The sequence below is a fragment of the Amblyomma maculatum genome, chromosome 4 (assembly GCF_055883805.1).
Source record: "Amblyomma maculatum isolate TAMU_Amacu chromosome 4, ASM5588380v1, whole genome shotgun sequence".
In the NCBI taxonomy this organism is placed as follows: domain Eukaryota; kingdom Metazoa; phylum Arthropoda; class Arachnida; order Ixodida; family Ixodidae; genus Amblyomma; species Amblyomma maculatum.
Window position 1 is genome coordinate 30,312,324 of NC_139347.1, and position 21,095 is coordinate 30,333,418.

General features: G+C 42.5%; 1 protein-coding gene across 1 annotated transcript; it reads right to left on the reverse strand.

The window, feature by feature from the left end:
* Positions 1-6,766: 6,766 nt before the first annotated feature.
* On the reverse strand, positions 6,767-18,051 carry LOC146190578 (gonadotropin-releasing hormone II receptor-like). Its single transcript, XM_084599812.1, has 4 exons — positions 17,721-18,051; positions 10,140-10,373; positions 8,721-9,062; positions 6,767-7,559 (listed from the first exon to the last, which is right to left on the reverse strand). Exons 1-4 carry the CDS (start codon positions 18,033-18,035, stop codon positions 7,116-7,118), a joined length of 1,335 nt encoding a protein of 444 aa, XP_084455938.1. The 5' UTR covers positions 18,036-18,051; the 3' UTR covers positions 6,767-7,115.
* Positions 18,052-21,095: the final 3,044 nt, after the last annotated feature.

A 21,095-nucleotide genomic window follows, 5' to 3' on the forward strand; every position in this document is an offset into this window, starting at 1 on the left:
AATGCTTTTGAGAAATGTTCCCCTGTAGATGTATTCTTTATCAGTACCCTTTGGAATGACTATCCCCTCTCAAGGTAGGCATGTTAGCATCGAACCTGCTTTGGTGCTGACTCATCATCCATCCTGCATTGTAGTTTTTCCTGCTGCCGCCGCTTTTTATTTACTTTTTCAGGCAGCGGAATCACCGGTTCCAGGCTGAGAAATGCATACTGAAGGAACATTTTTTTACTCTTTTACCTACTTTTTCTCCCTCACCCTTCTCCGCCCCCTCTTAGCTTTTCTTCTTCAGAAGCAAAAGCATATTTAAACCCCTGGCAGTGATGATCGCGCTGCCCAGACGAAGACAAGTCCACTTGTCGAGAGGTTGGCTTGACTTGAGAACTGAGGCTATGCCCCTTCTACCCTTGTTCAGTGCTCTTTAGTACTGTGTAGCCATCTTCTTTCATCGTTCTACCTTGGTATGTCAGAGGTAGATAAAGAGTGGTATTGTTGTTTCAACAATTCTAGACCGCAAATATTAAAACCAAGTGGCAGGCCACTCTGAATAAGCAAAACGTGATAACATATGCAGAATAATAAATGTACCAGATGGGAATAATACAGCGTGATGCAGGAAAGGACAAATGAGGGACGAACGCATACGCTATGTCTGTCCTTCAAGTGTTCCGTCTGGCCACAACAACCAGCTCGTATATTTAACAACCAGCCCGTATTCACCTTCTTATGGAAAATGCACTTGGCGCATTAAACCACGCCCTGCAAAATGTCAGTATTTTTTTCAGCGCATGTTGTCACGTAACCCATCCTTCTTAAAGAGTTAGTAACAACATAGAACGGCAAAATTTAATAATGCAGTGTTGTTCGACTTGTTTATCTTAGAAATAATACAAGTCTGCGCGAATGTAAACTTTTTTAGTTCTTCCCCAGAACGCAAGTCCATTACATAGAAAAGACCGTTGTTACATATACCAAACTAGCATGGTGAAAGTTCCTGAATTGACAGAGGATATGATTTTTTACCACTTTGTAAGCATTTCAAATATTTATTGCAATAAATTTGCTTCTTTTTTGTCCGCGCACTGGTGTTATAAGCGTAAGAATATAACATTAAAGCACAATGAACAGCTATAAATCACTATCTGTGAATTCGGGCACAACATTGCTTTCTTTGTTCTCCTGAGATGCAAAGTCAATCCTTCTCGTGAATACTTTATCTTCATGGCTGTTATATACATACTGCCGTTGAAAATTTACGTGATGAATTCCGTCAGTGCAATTGCCGTTATCGATGGTCTCGTGAGTCAGTTATTCTTATGTTCCTAGTTTCACTTCCAGTCTATAAGGAGTTAATAAAGCCTACAACTATTATAGATTCGCCCGCAACTTCATTCATAGGCTCGGCCCTTGTCGAAATGTCAATAAACCGAAGGGATGATTTTCAGCGAGTGTCATCCTACTTGTTAGCTTTGCAGCATATTCGTTCAAGCTGTCAGGCCCAAACTTCTATGTTACTACTATAATATAACAACTAAGTGGCTATCCTGCTTCATTTTCCAGTTTTAATGACGTTTGTGGTTGTGGCATAGTTATCGCCTTGCGTTCACCATGATTTTAATATTTAGCCTAAAATTTCCTAAACAAGAACGATTTGTGTAATTTTTCAGCGCATTTTAATTTCCTTCTTCACTAATTCCTTTTAGTCCCAAGTGTATATGTTAAATGCTCAGAAATGAGCATTGCATAACTTACCTTCAAGGTCCCTTGTACCAGATAAGCTCATCAGGAAGAAAAATGACAAAAAAAAAAACAAAAAACAGGCACCTACCTTTTCACAAATTCAGGGATACAGGTCCCCTACTCATAAAATGCGGTAGAAATACATTAGTTTAATAGTGTAATTTCTTGGGAATAGAATCATTTGGATATTTCAGGCCATGCACTGACAGAACAAAGCGTGACATTTCGCTGTATTTTACATGCCTCTTCCCCCTTCTTTAGTTTTATGTTTGAAAGACTGCGGTAAACATTTTCGGAAATGGGGAGGGTGGAGGGGGTTGCTTTATTCGAAAAATATGACCACCCTTCCGTTTTTCCCACGCAGTAACTCGAAAATTTCTTCACTTCTTACAAGCTAGCGCAGGCAACTCGGGAGAAGAACAGCTCGGCTTTCACGAAGCTCTCGCCTAAAATGAAAAATAGGGTTGACATAGAAGGGTAAGATCGTATTAGTGAAACGCTTGCGACATCTGCGCCATTGAAAGATCGACACGGTTACAGATCAAACCATATATATTTTGAGGACTTTTATCAGCTTGTTTTAAAAGAGCAAAGAGGATAGAACAAGAACAATTGAAACAGACAGCGGCTTCGATTTCAACTAAAGCTTTATTTAAAAGAGAGAGAAAATTTGGCGCAGAAAAACACCACCATCTAAAAACGAGATGCGATCTGAAGCACTACAGCTCTCAATTCCTCCCTCTCGTTATTAATGCCCATAGCAGCGGTCTTGCTAGGACCGACAAAACGTCTGGTCCACTTTCACTGATTTATGTTTACCCACTAAGACAAGTTTTAAAAGCGACCAGACAAGCCTCTCCTCTCAAGGCTTTTCTACAATTTGGAGGAAGACAACCATCCACACGTCATCGTTTGCGGCGTAGGAGCCCGGGCAACCATTTTCCCTTGTCGCTGCAGAGTTACAACGCCCAGTACAAGAGTGCTTCGTAGCAAGAACACATAAGTCTAATGAAACAAACAAAGCTGCTTCTGTACTTTCGCCTCTTTCGTTGCCATTACCTGCATTTAAGTTTACATGCAACCGATCAGCAAAAATTAACTTCTTTGCTTGCTGCCTGTAAAACCATCGCGTACCTGTCCGTAAAGGCCACCCATGTTTTTAAGTATGTGGCTTCTCTTCTGGTAGAAGGCATGTATATATCTAAGTCCCACTTGTGGTCTACATATTGCCCAAAGTAGCACATTTATACATGAACTCTTTCCGCAATACGACCCTGTTCAAAGATTCGGTTCACGCCACTCGCTGCACTTGATTCAGCACTGTAAGATGGTCTGCTGGCTTATATCAGCCAAGCGCCTGAGATCCAATATATCGCCCCGCCGGGTTTCAGTTGCCCGACCCTAACCTAGGGCGCAAAATGATGTTTATTCATTTTAATCTTTTCACTTTCATCCTACCTGCGAAACGTTCAGGCACCCGCCAACGGCATGAAATATGTCATGGGGAGAACCTCCTGTAAGAGCGACTGCCTCGTACCTTTGCCGCTAGACAGAGCCAAGGAATCAAGCGCAGGGAGGATGTAACCTATACTTTTCACTCTTTGCTTGAACCAGTGCCGGATGGCGACGGCATGCATCTGATAAGGCAGAAAAAGCGGTACATTACTATTCGTTTACGGACTGGTCACAAGACAACATTAGAGGAAATGACTGCATTCCACTAATATTTTTTTCTTCAAGTTTACGGGCTGTAAGAAGTATTTTAATGGTTATTGTATCCGGACAATGTCCGTTAGCCAAGGTTCTTTGCGAACAAGTTAACTGCCTTCTGACATATGAAAAGGAGCTCTAAGCCTCTTTTGTACAGGAAAAAATCTCGATTGCACGCAATCTGCTATAACATGTGAAGTTTTAAATTATCGAGTGTAGATTTTTCTTTCAAAAAACGCGAAAGATGCGCCCGTGCAGTCGTTACGGGTGTACTGCACGCAAGGCGGCATTGCTTCCTTAGTACAGTTTCTCTTTTGGCCACCCGAATTTCGAGTTTCTTATAGCATAAATGTCATATTTGGTCGCTACTTATTCTGATTCCTTGCTTTTAAAGCTCCATGAACGGTTTCAACAGCAAGGACGATCTCCTGCGAATAGGAACATTATACGTAGAACCTGGAAGGCAGATAATTTGGTTTTGGCTTTTCATTTGAAATGGTTTTTATTTGGATCCTGAGCATGTATGTGCTCGTAAGATGCAATGCCGAATTGAACATAAGTTACACGAGGAAGAAAAGAAGTAAAAACCTATGACCGTTACCCTATGAATAAAGTCTGTACGTTCTTAAGATTTTTTTTAAACGTTTATGTAGCCCGTTAATCAGCCACAGACCCTAGAAAGACGGAGTAGAAATCACGAGCCCACCAGATGTCCAAGGTTATTTCTAACGTTTAAATGTATTTATTTTAAAAGCTATAAGAGTGATGTCATTACAGGTGGGTTCCACAGGAGGCATAACAAGTAATGCGAACAGCGTGCTACGTGTTCCGCAGCTCGGATTCAATAATGCACAATAATTAATAGAATCATGGGGCAGAAAAACGTGCGCAGAATTCTGCACACAAAGTGACTGTCTGTCCGCATAGGTGCTGCAAATGGATGCAATCGAATGGAATGTAATAAATAACTGCTAAATGATACGTAGATAATGACTTGATAGTCCGCTATGGTGAATTCAGTGGAGAGTTCCAAATTTAGGTGGGCACACTCAAAATTTAGCACTTTGTACCCAGAAAATTTGTCTTCGTCCGATTTGGACCAAAGTTAGTGTCGAACCTCATTTGAGTGTGGACAACTCACTGATGCCTTCCAAATTTAGGTGAGCCACTGCTAAAGTTAGGCCCACCAGTCACCCGATGTTGTACTTCGTATATATGACCAAAATTGGCGCCCAACTTTATTAGACGGTGGCCAACTGAGACAGAGTTCGAAATTTAGCTGGAAAACCGCCTAAATTTGGCACACCGGATCCCAGAAAAGGTTGTTCACCAGTATTATGTAATAGCTAGTGACACTAATTAGTCATATTTAATTAGCAACTGTGCTTAGTGAAGCAAGTCAGTGATAGTAAATAATAAATAAATGTGTATGAATTATGCGCGAGTTGTAGGCTACATGCACCCTTGGAGATATTTTTTACATCGTGTGTTTACACAAGTGGCAAGAAAACATTAATTTACAGTTTAGGTAGGCTGTGCATGTATGAGTGTTCAGAAGAATTGTTTTGCACCAATTAGCCAAGTTTGGTTTCGTTTAGCTTTTTCTACTCTCACAACACCGTCGTATTCAAAGTTACCATTAGAGGAGCACAGCAAAGACGAAGTAAATCGAAGCGCTCCTAATGAAGCCGACGACCTCCGAAGCGCGGCGTGAAAAACTGGCAGCTTAGCATTCCAAGAAACCGGACACAAAGATGGCGCACAGGCCTAAAATGGTGGTTAACCAAGGTGAGCTCTTTGACTCGGCCTGTGGTCTAAACCCGCTGGCGACACGTTTTCTTTCATTACGCAATAGCGCAAGCAGCTCTTTCTGCCGAAAAGCCGTCGCCGCCGTAAAAAGGCAGTCGGGAATATTAATCACTGGTCGATAGTGTTATAACTTCACAATCACATGACTTCGCTCGAGAATTTAAAATACCCCACATTCAAACAAAGCTAACTTCAAATGATATGCAGCGATTGGCGAGGTGGGTACTATAATGCAGGTATTTAAACAAATGTAAGTAATTAAACAAAATAAAATGATCGCAAATTGAAGTTCCAACCCAGCCTCCTACTTTCCATTCGAGCACACAACGCATAGGCTGCGAAGGCCTGCAGATACCAAGCGTTTGAGAGCGGCACCTAGCGAACGTGGGGTGGTGTGTATGACTTCCCAACATGTAATTGTGATGTGTGCTGCTTTTGGAGTAATAATATCTAAAAAGTTTTTTTAATATAAACAAGAAAATGATTTTTTAGGAATGAAGAGACGATGTTCAAGGCGCTATCTTGTCTGCTTTTGAGTCAAAGCTAAAGCTTCATACATTTTTTTTAATGGTTGGTCGAGGCTGGTGAACAGCTAGCCCGGTGAAGCACAAAAAGGCGGGTGGGAGCGCTCCTGAATTAAAATACATTAAATTTCTCTACAACGATATTTTATAGATACCCAGGTACAAGCTCAACAAAAAGCAACTTGAGCAGCGGATCGCGTATGTGTCCCGCGTTCGAATTTTGTTTTCATTGCGTCGGTACAGAGACACAATAAAAACAAATGCGAACGCGGGACACTTACGCGCTCCGCTGCTCGAGTTGTTACAGCGATGCGGACCTAGTGTCTGTGTGGTAAATGTCAACATTGTCACGGCTAACGACAATTAACAAAATGAATTGTGTGCTTTTGCTTTCTCAAGGCAAGATTGTACTGAGAAATCGAAGGCCTTAAAAATGGAAGGTGAGCAAAGATGTGTTTACTAACTTAGCAATGTGTTTAGAAAGATCCAACCTGAAAAAATGCGAATTTTGAAGCTCGTATATTGTAAATGCATCTCCACCTTGCACGCTTATAAAACGCCTTCGCTCGCGTTTGCAACTGAGAAATTACCGACTGTGTATTTTGTGACAAAGGAGTAGTCACCAAGATTTTCGCAATGACAGTACGCGCAGCAGGAACATTTAAAAATATACAATGCTTAGAAACACAACTCAATCAGCTTTGAGGTGTGCCTTCTTGAAATTCAATACTTCAGAGCACAGAGACAATTATGAAATTTTTAAAGCAGGCCGCACCGTAGATCTTAATGGTGTTCAATTTGCCTAATAATCAAGCCACTTAAAATTCAAAATTAAGCAAGTCTGTTCGTTATTTCAGGGTAATTAATCATCAAAATGTGGAACTCTATCCTACCTTCTTTTATCATGCATCTACAGAGGCATAATCAGAAATTGTTTGAAGAGATTTGAAAATAATAATCTTAAAGGACAAAGGAAGGTCATTCAGAAATACGGCCCGTTCCTAGCTAGTAATATGTGTCCCGGCGCTGCGATCAGTTTTCACGATAGCAGTTACGCCACCTCCGTGAAGTCTGTGCGTATGCAGTGTACATGGACATTTATCTTGAACGTTTTGTGACATATGTAATCAGCCACTATGTATGACCAGATGTCTCCATGGAAGAAAACCGGAACTCCCGCCACATACGGCACGCTACTGTAGTTGTGCAGTCAACTCTGTAGCTGCGTTTTCACTTTGAAGAAACGCGCAGTCGCTGCAGTAGGTCTTCTATTTTGAGACAATCCAGATCCATTCGCACAGACTACACCGCATGGCACGTCGACAGCCAAGTCCGTCACACTTCCGAGGCCGCCACTGCGTTTCCGTTGATGGTGACCATCGGCAGTGCAGTGACGTCCTCGCGCTGACGGCCTGGCTGGCGCAGCAAGCGTCCCTTTACAAGCGCTGGACTGGCCAGTGATGCCGCGTCCGGCGTGTAGGATGTGGTGGTGAGCACTCCGGCGAGGCCCGCGCGGTGGCGCACGGTCGAGTCACGACCGCTGCTGTGGCGGTGACGGCGGTGCCGCGCGCACAGCAGGATGTCGCAGATTCCGCGACGTATCTGCACGTTGAACAGCCCATAGAAGACGGGGTTCACTGCGCTGTTGAGCAGAGCCATTGTCTCGGCCAGTACGATGGCGGTGCGTGGGACCTTGATGCAGTAATGACTGTGGATGCGCACGTTGTGCACGGTGAAGTACGGGATCCAGCAAAGCATGAAGCTGGCAATGATGCATATCTGGAAGGAAAAAGAAGAAGGGGGGGGGAGGGAGGATTAACGCCATGGGCAACTTAGTGACGCATGCACCGGCTTGCCTTGTATAGCTATGCAATTCATGTTTTCCGACTGAGTCATAAAACTTAATCTTGAACGAAACTTTCAATCATCGTCATAGCATCAGTAATCATCGACCGATAGTCGATGATTACTGATGCTATTCAAGCTCAAAATTTATTGCTTTCGGATCCGATGGTGCGATGTCTCAGTAGTAATTTTTATTCTGATATTATTACTCATGACTCATTTCACTTTAGCGTATCAACTATTCACCAGTAATTCCTGATCGAATTGACTCCCATGCCTTCCTTTATCGACTTTTCTGAAGCTCTGCGTCGAAGTCAAACTAGGATTTTAATGAAACGTTCATGACATGAAAAAAACTGAAGCACTGAAAGCGTTTTTATTCATAGGAAAAGATAATTGCACAATCGTAGACATTGGCCAGCATTTACAAGGCCATTCCATTCATGTACTCATAATCAAAGTTTGTGGAATAATTTTAAGTTTTGTGGCGTAGATATCAGTTTTTGTGGAATCCAGTGCTTTTTCGTAATTTTCGTTTCATGACGGGTCGCGCCTATGTCCTGTACCCCCGCTATCGGTAACTTCTGCCCGCACATATCGTGGTATTTAAACATACATTAACTATAGAATGATGTTCCATATTTTCACATCCTATTCTAGGGTATACTCTCGTTTTTCCTCAGCAGCATATTCTCGTAGGTTCACCGCCAAGCAGAAAATCTACTTCGAAAACATTTGTTTCCATGGATTCTCATGAACGTTTACACCACAGTCAACTGTGTTGGCGGCAGGAGCACCATAAAATTTTGCTGCATCACCGATCCATGTTGCTCTGTATTGCATAGCTCTCAAACACCACTGGTATCACCTAAAGCACATTAAATTATTTTAAACAGATGTTGGTTACACTTTGCCTTAGGTAGCTGCCTTACTAATACAAAATTAACAGTCAGCCTTCCACTAATTTGTACGACTTCGAACTAAAACGATATTTCGGATGGATTCTAAACAATGCCATTTATTCTGACCGTACACCTCTAAGGCAGGCACACCATCAAAGACGTAAAAAAGGCACGACAGTTCACTGAGACGTACCGTGAGTTTGAGTGTCTTTGCTCGGGCTCTAGGCAGCAGTGGGGGCCCCTGGGCGCATCTACGGAGCATCGGTGGGGACGCTGTTCCGTTTGAGTTGCCACTGACTTTGCTGGTATGGGAAGACGTGCTGCCGGTAATCAGGCATCCAGCAACGTCTGATCCGGAGGCTGTCCAGACGGCGCGTAGAAGGCGCAGGTAACAAGCCGAAATGAGCAAGCCCGGCACAACCAATATGTACAATGTGAGCCAAGAAAAGTACAGCTGCCTTTGCCAGTGCCGAGTATAACCCACACTCAGGCACTCGAAGTGCGGTCGACCGGTTGCCGTCACACCGGTTTGGACCTGCGCAGGGATTCGTTTAAGAAGAAGAAAAAAAAGACGTCTTGAAACATCGTATCGAAGAAGCATAGCTTATTTATTATTATCTATTTTTTTTTCCAAATAATGTTAGCCCTTACAGGCTGTTACAAGGTGGGAAGGGTACATTCATCAGTGCAACACAGTTCTAAAACTTTCTCGAAGGTTTCTAAAGAGCAAGGTTTATGAAATACACGCCTATTAAGGTTATTCCTTTTAACAACTTTTTTATGAGAAACGAAAATTTATAAACGTCAATTCTACGCACATAAGAAATAACTGCAAAGGGGTGGTTAGTACGGAATTAGTCTTCCGGGTGGCAGCAAGTAAAAGCCGGAATTCAGGTTGAAATTATTGTGGTAAATCGGATAGAAGAACTTCAGCCTAGCGATTTTTCTGCGAGTGATGCCAAAGTTGGTAGTTGAGCTAGTGAAATAAGTTGTGTTATCGACTTGGTTGTTCAGTAACAGGAAAATACATACATCATTGCTGATCTCTGAACACGTTAAAGTTTGTGAATGACATATTTATCGTTTGGATCTCAAAATATATTTGCGTATTCCGCACTTGGCCTTACTATCGATTGATTTATATGCTTTTATGCTTATTATATGCTTTTTGATTTTGGAGAAGACGCTTTTCTTGGCAATATTAATAGTAGCAATATGATTATTGGCTGCAGGTATAATTCTGAAACTTGTTGGGCCAGTTTGTGCGTGGTACTCAAGAAGCAGCGAAAGAAAGCTTTCACATAGAGAACTGTCATGAATTCCATAATTTATGAACGGGACATAGTCGCAACTTATGGTCTCTAAAACAATCAGCGGTCTTTGTTGTTTAGCTTTGTCATCATTGTAGCGGCCAGTCTTTCAAAAACCAGACGACTTCACGTGTCAGCTTCCAGAGATACGAGGAAGAGAAGGATTTCTCTTAACCTAGAGATATGAAAATTAATTGCGATAATATTGTTTAATTGCAGTTTTTTTTATCTTTAGAAATACTGGGAAATATGCCACTATTTGGTCTCATCAATGTTTCGGAATAAGGGCGAGACGGGCATACCTGCACAAAGATGAAGAGCTGTGGCAGTGCGAGGAGGAAGGCCAGTGCCCACGAAGCAGCCACCATGGCCCTAGCGCGGCGCAGCCCCGAGCGCGACTCAAGCGGGCGACAGATGGCAGCGTAGCGGTCGTAGCTCATCGAAGCCAGTATGAAAGTGGTTGAGGCGAGCGTAACCATCTGCACGTACACCACAGCCTTGCACGCTGCCCCACCCAAAACCCAGCCGCCGGACACCTGCGAATTGCAAACGGACATAGCCGCACGTAGTTATTGCGCAGGATATTCCATGGGTGCGCTATTAGAGCCATCAAGAGACGGGAAAACCAGAGCAGTAAAATGAGACACGAAGCCGACAGAATGCAATGAGTGGGTACTGCCTCGCCACTGTTTACGCGGAACAACCAGCAGGCAAACTTTCTTTTTTTAAAATAGTATATTTTTTAAAAATATGTTTTGAGCTGCCTTGAAAAGCTCTTAGAATGACCTAGCACTCTTGCTCATCCAAGTATAGAACGTGTGAACATGATGCTATATTACTCCAAGCGCATGCTGCAAAAGTAATAAACCCAGAGTACACACTCTATACAGGATGTAGGGACGCTGCCTTGAAACCTTTGCAGCGCTCAATACTTCTGCTTCTCGCCAAAGTTCAGAAGATGAAGGGGCACTGTCTTAACTTCAGAATGCTAAGTTCAACCCTTTGTTCCCATAATTGCAACTTGCTTACCACTTAGTGGGATCGCTAGAAAGTACATGCAACACATCAATTCCTACGAACCGTGATGCGGTTCCTATGATGTGTGAGGAGAAGAGTGGTAAAACCATCATAAGAGCAGTGTGCTGAATGTGAGAAAAAAATAATTGATGGGACACTTAACTCCGCCTTTTAGGGGCATGACGCAATAGCCTTTATGTCTCCCATCTGGGCGCCCTCTAACAGATCCTCGATTCCTACATGCACTTTGTTGCACGCTTAATCCCTAACCGCTTACTTTGTGCTTCGGTTGTGTCGCATATATTGGTTAGGATGCAGTTGTAAACTACCCGGTTATGTAAAAGGCCGCGTGACGCAGAAACCTATAAAGACTCCTTGAATCAAGCCGCACAGACGTGGCTGCGTGGCCTAGGAGTAGCGTGTCTATACTACCCTCCAAAAATCCTCCAAGACAGTTTTATAGCCATTTCCCCGTCTGATATTAATTAAGTAAGCCCTAGTTGCAGCCCCTCCCATATTATGTGGTCTGGTGACGTCGCACAACCCGTCGACCAATCCGTGACCGACCCTGTCACCTTTCAGGGACATGACCATAATGTTTCGCTCACAACACCTACGCCGACAATGACGACAGCGTCGGATTTTATGCAGAGCAGGGGATTTAACGCTATCGCGAAAAGAGAAAAGACGGGCTGAATAGTCGCGAGCAAATAATTGGCCGCGTTGTCACATGCTCTCAGTGCGCGTTTTTCAATAGTTATTATGTTCGTGCTTGCCTACTTAACTGGTGATCAAATTACTTTCGCCCATTACTAAAGCGTGCAGAATAAGAGCTCCCGCGGCCGTCCTCATAGAGTGGAAAATTTGTTTCCTGCTCCTTAATGGTACCTATCAAATTGATCCTATTCTTTCCAGCTACGCTGTTCCGTGCAATTCTACTGTAGGCATTTACTTCTTAAGCTTTTCTTCTTTGCTTTGGCATTATTCTTGTAAGCTATTTACAGAGCGAACTTGTCCATTATTCATTAACGGCGTTTTATAATTTGGACTGCATTTATGACATTGGTTTTTATGCAGTAATACTGACGCAGTCTTCTCCGGCAGGCAGAAACAGCATATCATTGAACAACACGTAAAGCTAGCGGCAAGGTAACATTGACTGCCTGTATAGATTAGGCAGTAATGATTTGATATCTCAAACACAGCATGCAGTCGGCATAATAATATGAAACGTAAGCTTATCACTATGAATTGAGTGACAAACAAGCGGTTTTAATGCCTCGTTTAGTGCATTATTTTCTTCTCGGCGTTTGGGCTTTCCAAACTCAAGTTACTTCTAGACATCCGGGTCTGAAAAACTTTCACTAGGCATCGGCATTCAACCGTTCCTTCAGAATAGCGGCAGTGGAATTCAAGACCACTGGAGATGCATTGCACTATGAATAGCATTTTAGGTAATAGCTAGCTACTATTATTAAGACGAAAGCCTTATATGTGTCTTGTAGCACTGGACATGTCACTAGAAACAGTGGTACAAAAGTCTCATGACAGGATGTGGCATCATAAGTCAAAATTAGTTCTGATAGTTAGGCATAAAGTGGATGATGGTGTAGTATTTGTCACTAGAGCCAATTAACACCGGATGTCCTGTCGTGGCTCGCTCGTGTCACTGTTTCTGTCAGCCGTTGTCTATTCGCCGAAGCGGCCAGTGGGACCACAGCATACATCTGTTGACAGGCCTCGTCGTTCGTTCCCTTGTCGCCATAGTGCGCACTTCGCTGTTACGGCATCCCTAACAAATCTCCATGTGGCTTCTTTCCTATCGAATTCGGAACGTGGGATGCAACCGTTTTTCGTGCAGCATTCAATTGGCGCCATACAATTTCGTTGCCTAATTTGCATGCGTATGCTAGTCTATATTTACCTGTAGATTTTCTAACTGACCTATGTGCCTCCGCTTGTCTCCCAAATTACGTCAATACATCACGTTACCAGCTCAGCGGGCGTTTTCAAAAAAAGAAGAGTGGAGTGAACGCGTGGCAGAAAGAGGCGTGGAAAGCTCGCTGTAATAGAAACAGGGGTACAGAGGCCATCATGCAACCGGTCGCGTGCTGGCGCGCAATGCAGAAGTAAGGTAGTGTTCCTGTAATTGATCCTGCGGGTAGTAATTACAGGAACAGCAGAAGAAGCGTGGGAAACCGGCGTCACTACGCAGCGAGGTTTTGAGTTTATACATAGGCAGCCCTAAGTGTCTCTAAATTTTCACATTATCCTCCCCGTGAGTTGCAATACCGCTTGATTGCTCTCGTGTCCTACCTTCATAAAAAAAGTGAAGTACTGGTAATTTTCTTCCCTTCAAGGACTGTAAGCACGGGTGCTTGGCTAAGCGTTAGGCATTTTATTCAATGTCAAATTGTTTAAAGCCTCTTTTCATGAGCGTATTGGGGCACTGATATTAACTTATGCATGAGTCGACCTCCCACTCAATGCTGCGCTCATTTGTCTGATTTGAAAACAGTATAGGTAAGCACTCGTTAACTTGGTCGCCTTTTTATTTCCCAGTGATTCATGCCGACTGTTCGGAGGTATGTATGGTTGAAGAAGCGATTTTTCATTAATACGTTTTATTGAAAACGGGTCATGGGGCAAAAAAATCAGCCCTGAAACGCGATAGGATGTGAAATAGCAATTACGATAGCACCAGTATGTGACAGTTACCATAATAATTTCAGTTCGAGTCCGAAGATGTTTGTCAGCCAGTCAATACGAGCCAAAACTTTAATTCGAAAGACTCTCAAATCCTTAGCGACTGAATAACTAAGGCCTACAAACTAAAACGTGCCTTAACATTCTTAATGCAAATAGAGCTTTAGTGGAAGCGCAAACAGAATAAAGTTTGCAGAACTGTCTTTGAGCAAACATATGTACCCCAGAAGAATGCCTGGAAGCAACCACTGGGACTGCTATCTGCAGCAGTCGAACAAGCAGTGAATATTGCAGGTCTTAGCATTCGCAGAAAAAAGAAAGAAAAATCCGCGATACACATTTCCTTTGAACGCATGGTTCATACGTATGATTCCTTTTGAAAGCGCATACAAAGACGCTGTCGAAGTCAACGTTGCTACATTATCCGCTTCTTTGTCCTGTCATTCCTCCCCAGTTTCCAGAAAAGCAGCTTGTTTACGGTCTCAATATCCTGTCTGGGGCGAAGTCTGCTCTACACTTTTTTTTTTTTGCACTAACCAAAGGTTTACTAAATATGGCAGGGGTTCTTTTAGCCTATTTTTAGTTTTCTCCGAGGTTTGGCGACAGCAGGAAGAAGTCAGAAATATAGAGACATCGCCTTTCAAGAGCGCGGAAGGTCTCCATTGGCGCCTAGACGAACGCGGTCTAACGGCAATACTTTTTGTTGACTTGAACTCGGCAGACAAATAGTGTACAGCCGAATTGAGACTACAGGCCCTAGAAAGAGAAACAAGAAGCGATGCCATGCCCTAGAAATCATCTTGGCACAAAGGAGTGTCAATATGGTGAAGAGCAACATTGGAAAACAAACACCAGAGGTGCTCTGCGCGGCGCAAGCATGTGTGCGATACCTAAGGTATACACTTTTATAGCAGAATGACAAAAACTCGTGAGAAGTTTGGGAATACTAAGGCTTGAGAACGTAAACAGTTTTGTTAAGAGAGTTTTATTTGCAAGCCTCATTATTTCAACTGCACATTTGTGACCTTCCATTAAATGAAATGACAGTTTAAATGTACAAGTATAAAATTTTAGAATAGGGTCCCGGTTACCCGCGTTTTTTCTTTTTTATGTTGTCACCTAGAAAATCACTTCTGGAATCATTCTGAATTGCATTAGAACTTACCATGGGCAGAGCACTGTTCAAATCATCAGTGTCAGTGGAAAATTATGCAGTGGTATAGCCCAGTTGGCGACGTGTTATGGGAGCAGCTTTGCGCTAAGCTGTTCAAATAATCAATGGCCAAAGTCTGTGACCGTTCATGTGGCTCGTCAATGCACAAAATACATATCGAAGTATGCAGAGAGAGGAGTCAAGTAAGACTGCCCAAACCCGTACTTATATTTTACTTTTACTTTTTAGTGGTCCAAGAGCATATATGGGCTGTTCGAGGCAGACTTGTAGCGAAGACACGTAAATAAAGGCACCCTAGCGTATATGAGAGGGCTGTAGATGTCGCGAAGCTCATGTTAGCGCGCCGCAACCTGTCAATTTGTTCTTTGTTTTTTAACATGGAAGGGTTAAAACTTCCCTGCTGCTGAAAAATGCAGCGTTGACGTTGACGGTGTTATGAGCGAAAAAACGCGATAATGCGCCTAACGTATGGTAGTCGGCAGGGAATATAGCCTCAGAATTGGCGACGTTACAAGACCAGATGTCACATGACATGGCTGAGTTGGGAACAGATGCCTACTCGGTTAAGAACTGCGAGAGAGGAAGTTCAGACCCCGAGCTCAGGTACCTTGAATGTCATCAGATACGTTACCTTTAGGATATGCAAGGCACGTTTATATGGCTTGGTTGCTTATATATATGTCGGGTGGTGTTGGACATAATGTGGTAAATTATGATTGTACGGTAATCAGTATGCGTGAAATAAGAGAGACACAAAATGAAAGAATTAGGGATCACACGAGCACCAAAATAAGGATCCGTAAATGGAGGACCAGGCGAGACAATGCGCAGCTTGTGTATCCAAATTTGTGCCCCAAATTTTATGACAGAGACAGCGGCATAATGAGATACTCAAATGGTAACAAGCACCAGGTTCCCAACTGTGACCAGGGAGTGTACATGAGATAACCACTATATGCTACGATAGCTAACGATAACCACGCAGTTACCAGATAGTCTTTAATGGTAATTAGATAAATCATATCAATGTTATATACGCATAACTAGTTAGTCATTATAGTCGTGGTAATTATAAGCTATGCAAGGGTGATAACATACCTCAGTGGGAATTTAGGTCCCCATTAACGGTAAATATATGGCGTCGTAACATTACATAAATAATTACTGATAGTGATTGTAGGTGATGTCATTGCCCAACCACGCGACTGCGTCTTAGCGATACGGTCGAACCGAAACTAGAATGCACCAGCATGCAAACAGCAGCTACAGAAAATACGCACCCCTGCCCCAAACCTCGCTATTGGATAAGCTGTCCATTGGCGCAAGCTGCAAACGCGTACAGCCAAATGTCACCATGCCCGCTTTCCTGATCAATTTCTTTCTGCCTACAAGCTCTGGGCAAACCTGGTGACTTTCTCCATACACTACTTACCTCCTTCTCATTCCCACGTCCTCCTTCGCGAGAGGTGGCCATAAATTACTGGGAGCATTTACTCACTACACCTCAGATCAGGGCTAGCGCAAGATTATTGCTAGCGCTCTCTCTAGAATAGCCCTCCAAGGACTCTAGTATGCTCTATAAGAGGGCTCTCCGTACAATGGCGGGGGTCTAAGTGTCATGTCTGGGGATTGCGGGGTTGCGGGTTGCGGAGTCCGAAGTCCTGAACTTTTTTACCAGATAATAAACTTATAAATCAATGAATTGTTGCGTTAACGTGCGATGACAGGACAATAAAGTAGCCTTTATTTTCATAGCGTTCACTTCAGAACTAGTCGTTTGTGACGCTGGTTATTGTGTAAAATATGTAAGCAAGATGATGTGCAAACGATTCCATTTTCTGCGGTGCACTTTCAATGTATTGCCTCCACGCACGAGGACAACAGACCTTATTAGTGCCCAAAGTCTCCGAATGTTGCTTATTTATTTTGAGGTGCGGTTTTAAGAGTGATTTAGGAGTGTTCTAAATGGACTTGTGCAATACGGGTGGCGAAAATCATGCATTCGAAAAGAGAACATTACATGAATTGAGCACTTAAGCATTGCTCGCGTGGACTGTCAGTAGGGATGTCGCTGCCATTTACTTTGCAGATTATGGAAATGGCACTGTGAGGGCGTATTGCTTGCATGATCGTTCGATAGTGATGAAAAAAAGGTCCAAGATGGAACAAAAAGATGCTATTACCTGATCAATTAAAGAAATGAAGTCTTTGCCTTTTCTGTTAGTATCATTACAGCTATCGGTCAATCTGGTACACCTGGAAAGGAGGTCAAGCTGCAAAACCTCACGTCGCCATAGCAAGAAGTCAAGTCCCCGCCGAATAGGGTGAGGTTACAGGGAACATTGACAGACTACAATGCTCATTGTCTGTGAACTTAATGCGCACAAGGGCGACAAAATACTGCATTGGATCTTGCATTTTATTTCACACGCTGTTTTCAACAACTAGTTCCATTACCTCTGATGTTCCAAGAGTATTCGCCAAAAACTGCGCATGAGATGAGCTTTTAAGCTGATATCGCTAGAAAAAATACCGCTTGCAAAAATAAATATCTTCGACGAAAAGCTGCTGACTAAGCAATCAGACTTACTTTATCAGTACAGAAAATGCAGAATCTCATTCCTCCTGCTCCCCAAATTGCAAGCTTTCTTCTCTTTATTATATAACCAACCAATGAATAATTCTGTGAAGAGCATACCGTTAATGATAAATACTTACCAATGTCCAAAACTGGATTAGAGGTTGTAATAGCATTTGCAATAGTACGTGTACCAGATTTCAGACTCGTTGTCCACATATGTAGACGCAACAAAAATACAAAAAGTTAACTAATGGGCATATATCTCCTCTTAGCCGCAACAAACAAAGCTGCAACGGTTGAAATGCAAATGGAAACCCAAGTTGGTAAACTTAGTTCCTCTTCCTTTGAGCTATGTTTGGAATATTGACCATATATTGATTTCAGCAGAGAAGCTTCCATGCCTACCTCGAAAAGCATCTCCGAAGACTGTGTGAATAGGCCTACAGCCAGGTCACCGATCGCCAGGTGTAGGATAAAGAGGTTGACTCGTGATGCGCGCTTGGCGGCCCGAGGACGTGCCAGCACGGCTATGATAGACGCATTGCCCACCAGCGTGAATAGCATGATCACCGAGAGTGCCGTGACACGCTGAACCTGAGGAGCGTCCCACACAACAGCATCAGGAAACACAACCGCGGCGGAGCCGTTCGTCCAGCTCGCAACTGTTCCTGGTAGAGGCACGCCGCCGAGACCACGTTCGCTGCAGCTCCTGGCGCTCATGCTGTGCGCTCCTGTAGCCGCTTCAGACAACCGTCACGCTGAAGCACCGCCATGATGCAGAGCACAGCGAAATACATGGGTGTACCTGGGAATAACGTACAATACATATTAGTGACCAATGCAACACAGTGAGTTTGATGGCACTGGGATCTTTGTCAAGGATTTTTGGCCCGGGTTCGGGTTCTTTATGGTTTCCGTTTGCATGATTTTTAAAGCATGAATTAAGAAAGTGCAAATGCTTCATTAAATGAGGTGACCAGAAGTTAGATGCGCCTTTTGTATTAATATGTGCTCCTGTGAATGCTGTGACTAAGTCTGAAGCTTAGTGGGCTGCAATATATGACATGCAGATTATTAGTATACCACCTCAGTGTGTGAAGATAAGCATTTGGTAAGGTGTTGTCGAACTATCGGAGCGTCAAAGACATGACAGATCTATTTGGGGTATTTGGGGAAAGGAAAAAAATATAAAAGAAAGCGCGAAAGGCGTGAAGTGTTTCGAAAAATGCCAATAAATGCTGATATTTGAACAGCCAGGTTGCAGCAAGCGTATTCGGCTGACATAAAAGCGAATAACTTAGAGAATATTTATCAAACTTTGCTAGTATTGGCATCGATGATCAATTTGAAGTTCTTGCTGTTTTCAGATGGACACTTATATTGACAGCACAGAAGCCCTAGAAAAATTGACAGCATAAAATTTGTTCTATTTATGTCAACCATCATTTGGCGATTTCGATGCCCTCTCAACCCTTACACAATGTTAAACATTAAGAAGCCGGAAAAAGCATCAATATAAAAGCTCTGCAGACTGGCGAAGCTTCATTGTATTGCTGCATTTTCCGGCTTCTTGAGCCTTGCGCCGAATGCAGTATTTATTTAAGAGTGTCTTGTCTGTGAAGAATAATACTATAATATGAAACATTTTTTTTTAGAATTTGTTCTTCAATTATAGAAATTGTGATCATAGCACTTCCGAAAGTCAACACCAGGTTTACGTTTCTTCTTTTTTTTTCGGTATCCAATGCAAGAATTGAAAGATATGTTTGTTTATTTTTTTGTAAAATTCCGCCCATTCAAGAAGAAGTTGATATTTTGAATGCGTTTAAAACTTAAGTTCCAAGCAAAAAAAGCTAACTATTAGAAAATATTCAGGTGCAATTGCTAAAAAACTTCTCGTTTTAACAATAATTAATATGGTATGAATGAAGGCTGACATCGAGAAACTGCTGTTCAAGTAAGGTGTATTACTTTTGTTCCAGCAATTTTGCCTTTTTTCTTCTACTAACCACGTTTTTTTTTTAACAATAATTTGCAACTAGAGTTTTGAGATGATGCCCGCTGTAGAATGCAAGAACAGCCCGGATGTTTTGTTTGAAAGTTTTTCTAACTCAAAAATTACGTCACCAGCCCCGTGTGCAGCCCTTACTGGCTTGTATGAGTCTTACCAACTTTTGTACACTTCAGAGAATTAAACTCCAGAAGCCATTTTAAACGCTATATAGCAACGAAACAGTATATGTCGTCAGAATGAATATGACTTGATGACATTATATGAACGAAGCATTCCGTTCGTGGCTGTGCACTCCCTTTCACTAGTAAGCTTGCTTTTAAAGTGTATCCACAAGCGTAAGGCTTTAATATACATTCATCGCCATCAACTATTAACTGTGTATACAGCCTCTGAAATGAGCAGAATGGCTAGTCTATATATTTTGCGGACTTCGTAACTCGGCTTAGCGTACTGGTAATGCCTGCTTGCATGATGGTGTAGATTCAGTAGAACACGGGTTTATTGCTATGTTTAGGAATTATTTTAGGGAGACGTATTCGTGGAAAGATGGTTTTCATAAGAAAATGAATGGTTTAGCAAATAAGTTTGTCGTCTGGTACCTACTGGGCTGTTTATTTCGGTGACTGAGGTAAGTACCACAGAGATAGGACAAAATTGGACGCAGCACCCCTAAAGCGCACTAAAAGCCGGCAGTTTATATCCATAAGCGCGAATTATATCATTTTACCATTTTATTCGTCCTCTCGAACTGAGAAAAAAAAACATGAAAATTATACGAAATATACCGGACATCTCAACTAAATATAACTAAGGTTTTAAAAAAGATACTCTGAGCCCGAGCCCAGTAAAGTGAATTCAGAGCAGTTCAGTGTCGCCTCTGCTAATCTGTAGTATACTTTACTTCGCCGATGGTAATCAAATATGCATGATTCGCCAGGCTTTATAATTTCTACTGTTGCAAGTATTTTTCGGATGATTTGACTTTGAGCCCTAGCTGTTCAAAACACAGTTCTTTCTGAAATCAAGTTGGTGTCTGGGTTTTTTGCAGTGGTCACTCATGTGACCAAATAGTGTGTTATCTGTCATATCTGATGCTCGTGCAGTCTGTCATTTACACACCTTCCCGCTACAAATTTCACAATATGTCCTATATAAAGCCGCATTGTTAACGAGCGCAAAAGAACGATGGAAATGACGGTAAAACAACACATGTCTAACTTATTCGAAACCCTGATGCTTGTAACATAAGGTACCACATGTGACTAGTAACAGTGATGTAGGAAGAACACGCGACGACGAAGAAAATCATTTCTTGCTTTGAGATTAAATATGTCTTTGCTCTCTCTACAACGTGATCAGGGCTAACCTTCTTTGTTATTCCTTCGTGCGATGCCTTCCAGAGCGCCACGAATCTCGCAATGTTCTCTAGGGCTCTTGATTTCACCGACGCCATTACTGAAGAAGTAACGAGTATGCTTAGGTGCCAGATTAGGTTTTTTTTTAGTGTTGTTAATTTTGCATGGTTTGCTACCTCTACATCGACGCATAAGAAGTGGTAAAAGAAACTTCTGCAAGCATGTTTCTGTATTTTTTATTTATTGTTGTAATATTTCTTATGCTTTAACTATGGCAGGGGGGTGAAACACAAGGTCGAGGAAGTTGCATACCTCAGTTGAATTCTTCAGGCGCCGGCAGGCTCACTAGCGGAAGTAAAAAAAAAGAAAATATATAAGAATGAACCTAAAGGAGCTGGCAAGAAACAACTT